This window comes from Trichoderma gamsii (genome assembly GCF_001481775.2).
Source record: "Trichoderma gamsii strain T6085 chromosome Unknown Scaffold_5.2, whole genome shotgun sequence".
In the NCBI taxonomy this organism is placed as follows: Eukaryota; Fungi; Ascomycota; class Sordariomycetes; order Hypocreales; family Hypocreaceae; genus Trichoderma; species Trichoderma gamsii.
The window spans coordinates 617,387-633,220 of NW_020171342.1; the positions used below are offsets into that span (position 1 = coordinate 617,387).

General features: G+C 52.2%; 3 protein-coding genes across 3 annotated transcripts; 1 reads left to right on the forward strand and 2 right to left on the reverse strand.

Annotated features, from left to right (window-relative positions):
• Nucleotides 1–1,545: 1,545 nt before the first annotated feature.
• TGAM01_v202121 (aldo-keto reductase yakc) lies at nucleotides 1,546–2,641 on the forward strand (the record flags this gene model as incomplete). The annotated part of the gene is made up of 2 exons (XM_018800347.2): nucleotides 1,546–1,720; nucleotides 1,785–2,641. 2 exons carry the CDS (start codon nucleotides 1,546–1,548, stop codon nucleotides 2,639–2,641), a joined length of 1,032 nt encoding a protein of 343 aa, XP_018666489.1.
• Nucleotides 2,642–11,285: 8,644 nt separating this feature from the next.
• Nucleotides 11,286–12,965, reverse strand: TGAM01_v202122 (hypothetical protein; the record flags this gene model as incomplete). The annotated part of the gene is made up of 1 exon (XM_018800349.1): nucleotides 11,286–12,965. One exon carries the CDS (start codon nucleotides 12,963–12,965, stop codon nucleotides 11,286–11,288), a length of 1,680 nt encoding a protein of 559 aa, XP_018666491.1.
• Nucleotides 12,966–14,056: 1,091 nt separating this feature from the next.
• Nucleotides 14,057–15,834, reverse strand: TGAM01_v202123 (hypothetical protein; the record flags this gene model as incomplete). The annotated part of the gene is made up of 3 exons (XM_018800350.1): nucleotides 14,057–15,023; nucleotides 15,078–15,322; nucleotides 15,376–15,834. The coding sequence occupies 3 exons, from the start codon at nucleotides 15,832–15,834 to the stop codon at nucleotides 14,057–14,059; spliced, it is 1,671 nt and encodes a 556-aa protein (XP_018666492.1).

Here is a 15,834-nt window from a genome sequence, read left to right on the forward strand (position 1 = left end):
GGTGCCTGTTCCAAACTCTAAGTGGCGACCAGTCAGCCAGTCATAGATCTGACTCGGCAGATTAACGTGTCCGACACCTGACGCCGAGGTGAAATGCAACGCTTGCCACGGTTTGCTGGCTTTGCTGGCTTTGCTGGCTTTGCTGGCGTAGCATCGCCCGATCGTGGTTTGTCTTAGTCCCGATCTCCGTTGGCACGCGGTGTTTCAACGCCCAAGACAAAGAGGCATGGCATGCTGTTTGTGGATACACACGATATTCTTGGTTGCGTTCCCCAGACTAATTCTGAGGGGAAATAGACTTCGTGCCTGGCGGTGAATACGAGCTGCCGTCATACAGCGCCCGTCCGCCTGCAGGGGCTTGGATGCGCAAAGTATCAATGCACAGGAGACACAGCCTGTTTTCAGCGCCCAACCTGCTGTCGGCTCCTCGCGTTAGCAAGTGCTGCTGCCTCGTGGACTGCAAAGACTGCCAAATGCAAATCTCGCCGGTATCAAGCCCCAATCCATCCATCAACATTTCTTTGTGCCGTATGCAATATGATTTTGGAACCCATGATTGCAGCTCTTTGTACTCGTTGTGGGAAGGCAATGCCAATGAATATTTAACATTCCACGCCACGCTGGAACGCTCATGAACAATGCGGTTTCTCCACTTATATATGGAGAGAAGTCTCAGGAGTCGCATGGAGATGTAAAATCGACAAGCCCATTTCACGGAACGGTGCAAATGTCTCAAGCCTTGGCTTAAGGTTATTGATTCTTCTCGGGCTGTTTGGGAGGAATCGAGAACAATACGACTGGTATGTGTCGTTAACAAGGCGTTTGAGTGGACATTGTCAAAGCAATAGCTTATAACTAGCCGCTGGCTGATCAGGAACGACACTCTCGCAATTCTTCTTTGCCTCGTATTGCGGATTGAAAGGCAACGCGCGATTTCTGTTAAAATGCATGGTTAGATGAGCCATGAGAGGACAACAAAATGAAAGCTATCTCACCATGCGTACCACCAAAACCGCTTCCACGCAGCCAGCATCCGCTCACCAGAAACCACAAGCAATGAATGCGACGCTGCAAAAACCCACTGTATAAAGCCATAAAGCCCCAAAGAAGCACGCCGTCGAATCCACAATTCCTCCCTTATCCACCAACTACTCACGGGAGCTTCCACCGCCGCACCCACAGCAACCCGGATCTCCCACGGCTTTAGCGGCGCAACAACGCTGATTGGCTCCATCGCCCATACCCTTCGGCGGAAGAACGCTCATTGGTCAGCTCACCTTGGCGAGACTGTCCTCCGGCCCAATCACCATAGGCACCGAGTTTCAACATCGTCAACAGCCTATCGCAGACAATAGACATCATGGAGTTAGGCGGAAGAAAAGCCCGACATTTGTCGATAATGCTGTTTCGACTGTACGAGTCAATGGCTCAGGAGAGCACTGCTGGCGTCTATAAAATGCGGCGTCCTGTGCCTCCTTGACGTTCTAATCAACAAATAACAACCAGCACAGCCTGCAACACAACACCAAGTACACAATAGCAAAAATGTCTGTTCCCAAGATCGTCACCCGCGCCTTGGGCAAAAACGGCCCTCAAGTCCCTCGTCTCGGCCTCGGTCTCATGGGTCTGAGCGGTCACTATGGCCTGCCTGCTCCAGACGAAGAGCGTTTTGCCTTTCTGGATAAAGCATACGACTTGGGCGAGAGATTCTGGGATACTTGTAAGTCAATAATATTGAACATGGGTCAAATACAAAGACAGCTGTTAATAGAAATTCAACACAGCCGACATGTACGGCGACTGCGAAGACCTCCTCGGCAAGTGGTTCGCTGCCAACCCAGGCAAACGCGAAAACATCTTTCTCGCCACAAAATTTGGCATCATCCCCCAAAAAGGCAGCATCAAGGTCGACTCTTCTCCAGAGTACTGTCGACAGGCCATCGAAAAATCCCTCCAGCGCCTTGGGCTACCTTTCGTCGACCTTTTCTACATCCATCATCTGGACAAGGTCACCCCCATCGAAAAGACAATCAAGGTCATGGCCGAGCTCAAGAATGCTGGCAAGATCAAGCATCTCGGTATAAGCGAATGTAGCGCCGACACTCTTCGCCGCGCTTCTGTCATTCATCCTATTACCTGTGTCCAGATGGAGTACAACGCGTTTACTTTGGAGATTGAGGAGCCCCAGCGCCGTTTCCTCGCGACTTGCCGAGAGCTCGGTACCGCCGTCGTTGCTTACAGCCCGCTCGGCCGAGGTCTTCTCACAGGAAGTATTCAGTCCAAGGAGGACATCACCAAAGAAGGTGACATGCGGTCGATGCTGCCTCGCTTCAGCGGCGACAGCCTAGACAAGAACCTCGCCATTGTCGCAAAGATTAACCAAATCGCCAAGAACAAGAGCGTGACTCCATCGCAACTGGCATTGGCCTGGCTCCTTGCGCAGGGCGACGACATTTTTGGCATTCCCGGCACCACTCAGGTCCACAGACTTCGTGAGAACCTAGACGCTATGAGCATCGATTTGTCGGCGGAGGAAGAACGAGCTATACGTGACGTCGCAAAGGATGTCAATGGCCCTCGCATCCCCGACAGCTTCCCTGGCGTGAATCTTTTCGGTGACACGCCACCGCTCGAGGCTTAACCGGCTGCCACGGGGTTGGTATCAATATGTGTAAACTTATAGATGTATGAGATTCTGCAGTTGTTGCCTTCATAGTATAGTAGCTAGTTATTGAATCAATATTCAGCTTTGATATAAATCAAGATCCAAACTTCGTAGCATTAAACGTCTCTTCCAGTAATAACGAGCGTTGATCGTTCGATTCCCACTCCTGAACTTGATGGTCCTGCAAGGCTGGCTGCAATGTTGCCGGTATTTCAATGGCTTCGACGTCGTTTTTATGCAAGTTCCACGCTTCTTGAATGTCAGCACCAAAGATTTCCATCCCAATAGGCAGATATCCCACGTCGTCTGCGTTGGAAGACGCAGAAGCTGGGTCAGGCCAAGATGATAGCGGAGAATCAGTCAAGGCCCAAGACGGAGTCAAGAGGTTGTCATCCAGATTGCCCGTCTCTGACAGCGTACGCAACCCAACAGCTGTCGTCATGTTGTCATGGGGCTCACGGCGCAATATGTGGATTATACCCACATGTGGAAATGTCATCTGGACTTCGTTTGCTTCTTCTTGCACAATACATTCTGTGCACACCATATCGCCGGGCTCGCTCCATGTTGTATAGCTGACGCCATCTGCGGCAGTTGCTTCAAGTGCACTTATTCTCTTCAGCGCTCGTGCTGCAGAATTACACAACTTGTCATCAAATTTCTGACCCATGGTTACCAAGCTCTGAATGGCGCGCTCAGCTGTTGCCAAATCCCCCGGGCGCTGATGGCCAAGAGGATTTTCGCGGCCCAGTCGATGGCCATCCAGATGTACCACGAGCAGCGTCAAAGCAGAGAGAAGGACTTTGAGAACGATTCCTCTGGTCGAAAACGACACGCGATTAGGTCCGACCGGAACGATGGATCTACCGAGTAATTCTCGAGCTGCAGTCATGGCTGCAATCTTGGAATTGGAGTAATCTTGCGTGGAGTTGTTGAAACGGCCCTCAGGTCCCGGCAGGATGTAAGGTATATGGAGCAGTAAGACAAAATTGTAGTGATGTAGTTGGTGAACAATCTTTGCAATCATGTCTCTTAGCTCGTCGATCGATCGGGCATCTTGCGTTGGTGGGAAAATCCACCACTCCAAAGGCAGAACTCGCGTGGCCTGTGTTAGCAAATAGTCAATATCTTTGGTCTCTTTGTAATGATCGTAGACAGGGTCCCCTCCTCTTTGCCCAAGCCGCAGCTGTTGGTTCCTGAAGATGATGCGACTCGTCAGCTTGGCTTGAGCTCTCTCAAGTTTCTCAAACGGCGCTTGGGTTACTATATCGTCCATGAAGCTATCATCTAGGACAGACATTGGAAGATCAAGCACCAGAGACAAATACCGATCCATGAAAACAAGGCGGAACCACAGCGTCGCCAGACACATTGATGATGGACTGGTGGATGTTTGCTGCTTGCCCTGCCGTCGCCGCTGCGGTATGTGTAACCCCACGAGATGAGCGATTCCAAGCGCCCGGCGAAATACAACCCACGCAAGTTGCAGCCTCCCGCAGGAAACGTGATACAGGCCCTCGAGCATCAACGTCTCTATTCCCTCGTACGAGGCGACGATGGAGTCTTGAGAGGTGACATAGCGAGTGGCGGCTTCGAAGTACTGGTCTGCCACATCGCGATTCGAATGGTTAAGCCACAATTTGGAGGTTTCGGGGAAGCGATCAGACTGCTGGAGGCAGATGGCTAGCTGGAAAAGACTTCGAGCCAGGTCTATGGGATGTGCATCCGATAGTGTGAGAGAGGAGAAATAGGCAACTTGGCGTTGGTAGGAGAGCCGAAGAAGATCGGTGGAGAGGCCTCGAAAGACGTGCATGGACATCATGAGCAGCTTGTTCTGCTGCATGATGCGAGAAGTGACGTTGGCTGCCGGGAGGATGGATTGCAGCAGCAGAATCAATGAGTTGCGTCGCGGTGATCCGCTGGTGGGAGACGGGGGCAGTAGTAAGGGGCGAAGTTGTCTCGAATGCTGCTGCGATGCTAATGGCTGAAGAGGCTGGTTTATTGCATTGAGGTTGTCGTTGGCTAGGGTATGCTCTTTTGTGGAAGCCTTGTCCAGTTTGGGGAGGAGTCTGCGTCTAGAGTTGGATGACTGCAAAGGTTGCCGACCAGTATCTTGCCGTTTTGGTGCTGTTCTTGCAGAACTGTTTCCTTGATCACGAATAGCGGTTGTTTCTTCCGATCCAGTCTCAATATTTCCGCCTTGCGTGCGGGACCTGGCTGGCAGATGGACAAGTTGATCAACCACATTTTCCAGATAATCCATCTGTGCTCCGAGATTTCGATTCTGAGCCCTCTGGCCAGTTAAACTCTTCTCATCAACATCCTGGAGAACACACTTGCATCCTCGCCGCTGGCAGGACTCGCAAGCAGCCGCATTGCCCTGCTCGAAGTGGCATTTTGTTTTCCTGCGTTTGCACTCCCAGCAGCTCGTTGTGCCTCTTCGAAGCTTCCGACGCTCCAGTCTGGACGAATTTGGCAGATTAATCTCCATGATATTCGTGTTTGCGCAAGATGTTTGTTATGGAGTTTTCCAGCACGACTCGGACTTAAAAACTCGTCTCATCCGGGCTGTCGCATCGTAGTTTCAGGCCGAGCGTGCGATGCTCGCTTTTGGGAGATGCAAAACAATCCAGCTTGCTCAAGACACTTTCAGCAAGAAATCCGATCAAAAAATGGAAAGATAGTCATAACGATCACATGTAATCGTTTTTTAGCCGTTGAATAGATGTCGAGAAAAGAGATTCAAATTAAAGAATCCAATGGCAGCTGCCTGCGCAAGACCAGCGGTGAATTACATAATCTCATGTGGCCAATCAACGAGCGAGACAGATCGCGAGAACCGCTTCAGGTGCCTCCCGCGTAGCTGCCTGGGCACTTACCCTTGAGTAAGAGGCAACATATGAAATCGCCGCAAAGAAGCCATTTTTTGCTTGTTTATGAGCGAAAAAAAAAAAGAATTAATGGAATATACTAATTTAGACGATAATATTCTCATTCCATGAGGAATAGGTGAGTTTCATCTTGCTTGTTGATGCAGTTGTAGGAGACTCCTAAATGATTACGTAGGCGCACTTTTACTCTCATACCAAACAGGACATTTCATTTCACCGACATATTTTTCACCACCGGACAGAAATAGACGCACTCAAAATAAAGTGAAACAAAATATTCATTTACAATCTACAAGAAAAATACAATGACAGTAGCAAAATCTACTCATTATAATATTCTATACGTGGTATCAATCTATTTCCATCCCGTCATTCTAACTCATAAGCTCATGCAATCATAGTCGTCTCAAATCAAATGGGTATCTCAAATCAAAGGCTATCTAAAAGTAAACCCAAACGCCAAACAGAATCAGTACCCCCTATCGAAAAACTCCCCAACCCTCCGCCTCACATACTGCCTCTCCCGCCAAAAGCCCTCATCCGAAATCTCAATCGGCTCCAGCCTCCACTCATCAACCCCCCCGACGTGCACAGTCGCATTCAGATACTGCTGCCCCTCAAACTCATGATACACGGCCCTCTCAAAGTCCACAATCATGGCCCTACCCCTTCTCACATCGTACAGCATGTTCCGCGGCTCCGGGTCGAAATGCAAGACGCGCTCGTTGTGTATACGCCTGAACGTTTCGTCCACAGCATCAGCAATCAATGCCTTGCCAAACCCCTGAGCCATGCACTTGAACAGAGGCATGACGCCCTCGGGAAACCCGCCAAACACCATAAAGTCGGTGAATTTTCCATACGTGTCGGAGGAGATTTCCTGGGTCTGAATCATGCCAAAGCACACGGGAACACGGACGCCCTGGAGTGCCAGCAGACGGCCGTACATGTCGACTTCGCGGCGCAGGTGGCCGACCTTTGCAGGGATCACGCCCTTGAGCAAGAGCGTGTAGCCATGCGACGCGAGCCTCACCTTGAGCAGCACCGTATGCAGACCGCACCGGCGGAGAAACTGGTAGTTGGCGTGATTCCCGTTCGCCACGTCGTTGTCGAGCTGCGTCCGCAGGCCATCCAGCAGTTCCTGCAGCCGAAGGTGCCTGTCGCCGTGATACCGGAGGTTGGGACAGTTCTTGTCCAGGCCTCGGAAGCGCTCCAGTCCCCAGAGGCACTGCGGGGTGCAAAAGGGCCGCTGGTCGATGCGGACTCCGGCCGGGTTGATGCCATGGTTGGAGAGGAACGTGAAGAAGCCGAGATCATTGAAGACGGCCTCGTTGAAGCGAGGCTTGAAGCCCGGCCAGAGCATGCGAGGGAGGCGCTGCTGGATGGGCGACCACAGCGTAACGGGTCTCCAGTCCTCGGGCACATATGCGATATTGCGCTGCATCTTGCGTACCGGGGGAGGGATCTTGTTGAAGATGTCGTCGGGATTCACGTGCCACTTGCAGAGGTTTTGGCGTGTCTCGTGGTACCACGCCGGGGGCATGGGCCTGGTGTGACGGGCTTCAAGGGCTCGCAGCGTAAAGGCCAGCACCTGGGCAACCGCCGTGCGATGCAGCCCCGTCGCGGGATCGGATTCCACATCGCGACGGGGCACGCAGACGGAGTATTTCAGGAAGCGGGCATCGTCGCAGATCTCGACAAAGACGTAGGCCTCGCCGGTGGTGATGTAGCCAAAGCGCGTGCCGACGACGAGCATGTGGTCGAAGAGATGCGAGATGACGGCGGCGACGAGAACCCGGGACATGCCGTCGAACCATCCCTTGGTTGGAGACGCAATGACGTCGTCGAACACGTCAATGCCTCCTTGCAGCCCGCTGAGGATCTCGTTGAGGCTCAGCCTGTGCGGCGGTCGGTAGCAGGTCACGAGTATGGGTAGCGACTGGCGAATGATTACACGTCCCGATCTTCTTCCGTACGAGAAAGTGGTTGACAGGCCGCGGTGTATGGGTGAACGAGCCAGGGAGACAACACCTTGATTGCCAACTCTCCGAATAAACGCTGTCAAGAAGCCGTCGTTAGAAATGACACATACAAAGACATGGAAAGGACTTTAGGGGTTCTCATATAAGAATCAAAGCTCAACTCACGTCTGATCTGAAGACTCGCAATCAACTGATCCTCCTGGGCGATGCGGTTCATGATTGCCTCAACCGCCTCGTCCACGGCATGCCCGATGAATGTAGAGAGCGTGGATGGACAGCCGACAATATTGCCGTCCACTGTCGCTCGCACCCATTCGAGCTCAATGATGCTCGGGTAGCGGGCATCATCGCGCAGTACAGTGCTCTGGGACAACTTGCGCCAGATGGCCATCTGCTCTTCCGCAAAGTCCACGGCCGGCACAATCTGCTGGGGATACGCAATGCGCTCAATCACTTCATGCTGACGGACCTCGGACGTCGAAGGCAGGATGTCGCGCGCCGGCATCGCCAGATCGATTGAGTGGCAGGCCTCGAGATAATACTGCAGCCTGGGCCGTTGACGCGGGGACCGTCGCAGATTCGTGAGTAGTTGGTTTGCCTCTTGCAAGTCAACGTACAGAGCCCCCTGTTGTTGGCTGGCCGCCCCAAAGTCGAATGGAACGGACGGCAATAGCCCTTGTTGTTCGTTTTCCGTGGCAACAGCTATTTCCTCGTCCAGGTCCCGGATGAGACGCATGAGTCTCTGGATATTCCGTTCGGTCTCATTCTCCCGGGCAGCCCAGCCGTCAATGTCCCGGTAGACTCGTACCAGCTGGTTGTCCATGGCAGCCATTGATGACAAATTCCACAAAAAAGAGAATTTTTTTTTTTTTTTTTTTTTTTAAAAAAAAGTACAAAGGTCTTTCTCTCTGATTCGAGCTATGCAATCTCTCGAATGAGTTGGCAAGCGCTTCAACTCAGTATCACAATAGCGGCAACTAACAAAGAATCTACACGTTAGCAGTTGCTCCCGCATTTAGTGGAGTGGGCGTTCGTCGACCTACTGCTTTGAGAAAGACCCGACAGATCGGATGGCTTCCCGTTAGCGCTGCGGGATAGGCGGTCGATCCCCTAAAACGCGGGATCTAGTGTGGGGGGCGTTCGCTGTAACGTGGTTGGTCCCCTGTATTGCAGGTGACGTCGGTCTATCTTGCAGATGGACGGTATATCAGACCTGATGGGTAGCACACAGGATAATAACACAGAAGAAGAAGATTCTGCGCAAGCACAGGAACAAAGGTCTTGGTAAACTTGAATTACACAGAGTCGTATCACTACTTCTTGTTTAGGAACAGCTATTGACAGTACATGTACTTGGTAGCAGAGGTCCAGCAGTAGTAGAGGTAGCAACAGCGCAATGCGATGACACAAGACATTGATAGATAGAGAGGAAGAAAACTCAGGTCGAATAGGAGACCAAACCTCTTTTTTATATCTGCAAAAAAAGCCTCGAAGTCCACTTTGCATATGCCTATGCCTCGTTCCGGAAAAGCCATCTCGCAGTCCTTGACAGCAGAGACGACAGCACCGAAGCTGCCGTGACCCTCGCTTGCTCAACAATTTTTAACTTTGCTCCAGTTTTGCTCTATTTGAGGCGCCTTTAACTATTTTCAAGCCCAAAATCCACTTCGTCGGACAGACTATTCTACCCACATCACAGACTATATTCCGCCAAAGGTAGCAAGATGAGAATAGATCGTGAATGACCATGGAAAGTGGCAATCTGAAAGCATCAAGCCAAGCCATACTGGTTTATACAGAAAGTATGAGCGATTTGCCATCATTCAAGTATCATGATTTTCAGTCTAGTGCAAGAGAATGGGTGTGGAACTAGAGGCATGCATACGCGTACTTGTTATGGTCGAGGCTACAGGGAGAGTTCAGCACTCCAGTATTTTATTTTCAAGTCATGAAATTAAACTTTGCTACTTGATACCAAGTACAGTCACGATGTTTGACACACACCAGTCAAGAAGCGAAATTACTTACCCATCTGCCCTGGGCACACCTGGCTCATACGAGATGGGGAAGAGATGGAAAGACTTTCTTCGATATCAGATTCTGCTACATCTCAATAGTCCCACGCCCTGTGGCAATATCGTGTATGTAGTTTGCAATGTCAGTGCAGTCAAGCAGTCAATAGAGAGGCTGTCAAGCAGTCAATAGAGAGGCAAGACTGGAATAATGGTGGCACAAATGCCCCTAGCAGCCACGGTGAATGTTCTTAAAAAAATACTAGAAGTACCAAGGGAATTAGCCGTAGCCTAGTTTTATTTAGCACTTGTATTCTACCGCTAGGTAGTGAAGCGCCGCTCGTCAGCTAATTCGATGGCTCTCTCAGTTCCAGAGACCTCACCTCCGATGGGCGAGAGATACCCTAGTAGCCACATGCGAGAGCCGCAAACCTTCCAGTCGAGGGTGAAAGTACGCTGCATTGCGTGGAGATCTACTTCACATCAACCAGCTGCAAATACAGTATTCTTATTCACAGTCATTCACGACCCTTCGGGCACCAAGAACTTTTTTTGTGCCGTAGCCCCTACCAATCTTGCCAGTAGTCAAACACCAACATATCCATGCATAAGGCGGCAAAAGAGTACACTAGCTCGGCCATTTATATCCTAGAGAGCCAACATGTCGCGCACTTATGGTATGTACAAGGGCGTATTTAGAGCAACCGTGGCTGTAAATTGACTACTTATTCCTATTTACAGCGTTATGAGTCAAAACACCAAGCCATATTTAAGCGAAAAGTGTATTCGCCATTTCGTGGCTGCAAAGACTATACCAGTCTAGCCCCTTACAACCAAACGAGCCCTGCGTACCGCTCGCGATCTTTCTCTAAAAAATCCCCATACAATGTCAGAGCCTTCCCTCTCAGACTAGACCGAAAATATGCCATAGAACCATGTCGTGACGTTCCTAACTAACTCCTAGGATTGCTACACTCAACTGGCATATCTCAAGATAGGTCGCGCAGATGTCATCGTTCGGATAACTAGAAAACATCACGCTGCTCAAGGGCAAACCCTGATATATGGAACGCATATCGTTCCCTGCTGAAGAGATGCGATGCTGTTCGCGCTGATCTCTATGAATATGATCTCTTTGTGGAAGTGAGTGCGTTCGAGATATCTTGCCTGGGAAAACTGGCCTAAGCGAGATGGGGAAGAGATGGAGGAGGAACTTTCTTAGGTTCAATATGTACAAAGTGTAATTACCTAGAGCAGCCTTGCCTGTAAAGGGCCCATTTGCAGTCACGCACGAGTCAAGACGCCAAACCTGTTCACGCAAATAGTGTTCGCCATGATCGCAGCCGCAGAGAGAATAGTAGTCGTCCTTTCAAGCTATCACAGACTAAATATTCTGCATTTTGCTGCATTCAGTATGTAAAACGTGTATCCATGGCAGCCATGGTTGCAAAAGGAGCATATATACGCGCGTGCCATCATTCACGAGTCAAGACGCCAGAGCATGCCGCGCAATGCAAAAGTATATTCACCATGACCGTAGCCACCTGCAAAGGGGTATAACACCTTCTGATCCTCCACAAACGAAAAATCTAGAAGCCCAACAAAAACACAAGCCACGGCCTTTCCACATTGTCTTCACGCCTCCCCCCCTCCCCCCTTTTCGAACCAGGGCTTCAAACCAAGCCTTCAACGCAACATGAGCACAGCCTCGAGCTTGTCGGGCCCCCGTAAGCTTTCAGTGACCCATCCCGTCACGAATCTCCAAAAAGTTGAGATATCTCTGCTTCGTCCAGCGCCGCGCACGCTTGCCCCATACAATCATGGGCAGTGACAGCATCAAAATCACAAAACCCAAAACGCCCAGCTCGATAAAAGTATCCTGCACGCCCGTGTCTAGCCAGTAGCTCGCCACAAAGGTAAAAATCATGGCCAGCGTGTTGTTGATGACGGCCACGCCCACCATGCCCTCGAGGACCATATCCGGGTAGCAGTCGGCGAGATAGGTCAGGCTCAGGTCGCCGGCGCAGCCGTAGCCAAATCCAATAAAGCCAAGGCCAACGTACGGCACGGGCCAGTCCCAGCCCTTGGCCGATCCAATGCCGAAAAGCCACATGCCCGTAGGGAAGATGATTACGCAGAGGAACATGAGATAGAGGCGGAACTCGGCCTCCTGAATGCCGCGGTTGCGCCGGCTCGCCCAAAGCACGAAAATGTCGCTGAGGTAGCCACCGTAGAAACAGCCAATGACGCTACCAATGAGGCAGGGAATGTTCATGTTGCTCACAGCGACGTCGCTATAGTCATAGGGATCGTCAGTCCAGTAGTCCTCCTCGATGGTCAGGTAAAAGGACAAGGCAATATTCTGCATGCCCCATTGCAGGCCGGCGAACCAGACAGCTGGGAAGGTGAAGATGCGCAGCGTGTGCCACAGACGACCAACGTACTGCCTTGCGCCAATGCCACGCAGGTTAGGGGCGGGCGTAACGAGAGCAATGCGCTGCCAGTAGGATTTGGGGCGCGTAAAGTTGATGGAGAACTGGTCGGCATCCTGAGCCTGGGCGGCGGCCTCCTCGTCAGATGCGCCGGTGCTAACATCGGCCATGTTACCTGTCTTCTCGCTGCCAATCGCCGCGGGGGCCGTGGTGATGCGGTCATCTCGCTGGTAGCGCTCGCGGGGGAACGCAGTCTCTTCCAGGCCAAAGTAGAAGAGCACAAAGTTGAAGCCAGACATGATTGCGCCAAGGTATCCAATCCAGCGCCATCCGAGGTTGCTATCGGCAACGTAGCCGCCCACCAGCGGGCCGAGATAGGTTCCTACGGAGGTGGCCAAAGTATACAGGCCCATGGAGGTTCCGTTCTGGTGCTCAAACCAGATGTCCAGCAGAGACAGCTGCACCACGGCCTCGGCCACAGACTCGGAGGCGCCCACAAAGAGCTGCGTCCAGATGGCATCCGACGAGGTTTTGAGTCTCCCAAACCAAATGTTGCCAATCAGGCCCCAGGTGGCGCCAACGAGGTACAGAATCCGGCGGCCGTAGAGATGGACGGCGGGTGAGCTCAGCAGCGTCCAGTAGCCGATGGCGAGAAACAACACGCCAGCACCGGTGTTGAAGACGTCGTAGCTGATGCCGTACTCCTCATTGACGCCCGTACTTGCGGATCCAGCCACATTCGACGTGGCGGCGGTCAAAGCAACAGCAAAGCACACGAGGCCCGTATGCCACACCTTGCGCCACAGACCCCAGTTCAAGGGATCGTTGGGCGACGCGGTGGGCTGCGGCACCAGCACGATGCCGTCGTGCTTCTGCAGCAGGCCATTGGCCGAGGTGCTACTGGCGGATTCATCGATGAAGACGCATCGCGTGCCCGGAAGCACTTCGTCGATGTCGATGGGTGGAGAAGACTGAACGGCCATCCGCAGAAACGAAGCCTCGCCGGCGATTTGCTGGAGATGAAGAAGAGCTGCTTGACTGGGGAGCTAAGGGCTGGCTGGTTCGGTTCGCGCGAGAGGAGCGAGAGGGGGATCGAATTGGCTCACGGGAGCCTCATGCGGTTGCGCCGAAGATGTGGGATGCAAAGGAGAAGAAAAAGAGAAGGAGAGGTGGTGACCAAAAAGCAGAGGTAGAGGCAACACAGCCAAAAGCTTAGGCACTTTTTTGTGCGCGCATCCGCTAATCGGGCTTATCGCAGCACCCAATGGAGCGCTAAATTTTTTCATCGCTTGGCCCAGTTAGGCAGTCGGAGCGGGTACCTGCTGGAGGGCTGCAGCGCTCGCAAGTACCGCCTACTTGGCTACGGCTGCCAAGATTGCTGGGCGCGCCAAGTCTCTCGGTACTTGTTCCCCCAGCATGGGCCTGACGCCATATCGCAGCAAGCGGCGGATAAATTCTGGGGCGCGCGGAGGGCTTGGCCTGAAGTAGGCAAAGGCTGGCAGAGATGGAGCGGCGATTGGCCAATCTGGGGGAGGCTTTTGCGATTTTGCATTCCTCGAGTCGTGATTTCGGGCGCTGATGAGGGAGGCGATGGAGCTGGCAGGGATTGTTTGACGCAGGACCGCGCCAATCAGGCTGCAAGTCTTTTCTTTTCCTTGTTTCTCGCGATAAGAGGAATAGTAATCAGGCGAGAGCGAGTCAAATTGTTATTAAGAACGAGTCAATTGGGCGTAAAAGAGGGTGAATAAAGATGCATTCTCGGTGTAACATGATCCAAGGTGCGAACTCGATCTGATATCGATAAGAGCTACAGAGGCACGTACTGCTGGAGCGAGAGCCGAAATTCCAGTGACACTCCAGTGTAAGCCAAAGCACTAGACAAGTTAATGACCTTTCATCAGGATGCATTTACTCAGATCCCAGTGATTTATCAGTCCTACCGTCGATAATTACACACATGAAGACAGTGACTAAGCACATGGATAAAATAAACAAAAATAAGAACAACTTGATAGGATAAAATAAATAATATCTAGCTGAAAAGGAAATCGTTTAGCTTACCACCAGCCAACGGCTACGCCCTCACAATCGCAACATCAGTCTCATATCCCGCAACCTCCAACTCCACCGCAACATCCTCCCCAAATGCCCCGACGACAACCTCCTTGCTAAGACTGCCATTCACATAAACCCCATACCGTCCCACCGGCAGCTGCTTAAACACTGGCTCAACACCAACACTCTTCCCATGCCACGTCCGAAACGACGCAAACATGGCGCCCTTGTCCTCGTCCCAGCTGCCCGCCAGCGTATCAACGCCGCTATCCAGACTCACGCCGTCAATCCACGGCATCGTCCGCACGTGCTCCTTTGTCCACGGCTTGTTCCACATCGTCGCCTGGCCGCGCTTCACCGTCAGTCGGGCGTATGCGATGCCCGCGTTGCCCGTGAACGGCTCGACGTAGACGTGGTTGTCGTTGGAGTCGTACTGGGTGTCGTTGCGGGGATAGAAGAGGCCGCCGTTATCCCACTGAGGGCGGAGGAACTGGTCTGCGTGCTTGAGGAGGCCGTTGAGATCCTCGGCTGGGCCAATTTCGGCGGCCCATTCAATGACCCAGCCGTAGACGGGGTGCATGAATTCGGGATACCGGGGAGAGGCTTTGGCAGTCAGCTCGCGAGCTTTGGCGTGGATCTCATCGGCATCCGCGTGGGGGTTTTCCGCCGTCAGTTTGCGAATCGCTCTCGCCACCGGATCCGGGTTGATGTTGACGCGGTCTCCAATCTTGGTCAGATATCCATGCGCCATCTTTGGGTACAGATCCTCCATCTGCTCGACATTCCAGGCCATGTGAGCTGAGGCCCAAGCAGGGAAGCCGATATCAAAAGCATCGACGGGGGAGTCTTGCTTGACCCGGTAGGCATCTCTCAGTAGGCCATCTTTGCCCATCATTCCCTTCTTCTGCCACGCAGCTTTGTACTTGGCCAGCACTTCGTCTGCAACATTTCCGCCGTTTCGGACGTCGTTGATTCGCATGGCAGTGCTGATTCATTAGCTTCTATTATTCACTTTGATCCATAAAAGTGCGGGGACTCACAGAGGAAACTGGTTGCATGCAAGAAACACCATGTTTGGCTCGCAGCAGACGCCAATCCATCCGTTGGCCTCCATCTCCTTGATAATTGCTTCCTGGAGAGTCGCACGGTTGTAACTGTATCTCTCAGGGCCGAATCCCCAGTACACAGGATTCCAGTTGAAGACCAAGCTGTCATCCTGTTCATACTTGTCGTCGTCAAACAGCATGGCATACAGCGCCGTCATGAGAAGCAGGTGTCCGGAATACTACAAAGAATTAGCCTCACATATCCAAATACATCTATAGCACTGCTACTCACCATGATGTTTTCTCTGCAGATGGGGTCTGCCCACGGCTTTCGCAGCTCCTTCAGGTCGGGATCGACAAAGCTTCCACTGTGCGAAGTCAAGAACCAGTACCCCCACACCTCTCTCCTCAGCATCTTGTGAATGATCCGTCCCATCAATGGTTTCAAGGCGGATCGAGCAGCCGGCATGCGGTGATACTGCGCCGCCGCAACGGCATAGGCCATGGTGGCAAGCTGGTATCGGTAGCCGTCCAGCCACTCCTGGCCCGGCTCCTGCGTGCCCATAAATCTCCATTCTCCGTCTACTTGAGAGACAATATTGTGGATGTGGCGGATGTGTCCGGCCTGTTCACGCGTCAACTTGGCTGGGTGGACGTATCCGGGTGGGAGTCGTGGTGGGAAAGCCGTGTTGTTGGACTGATTGAGCAGTATCCGGGCTTCAGACACGGATTGAGTTTGTGTTTGAGACAT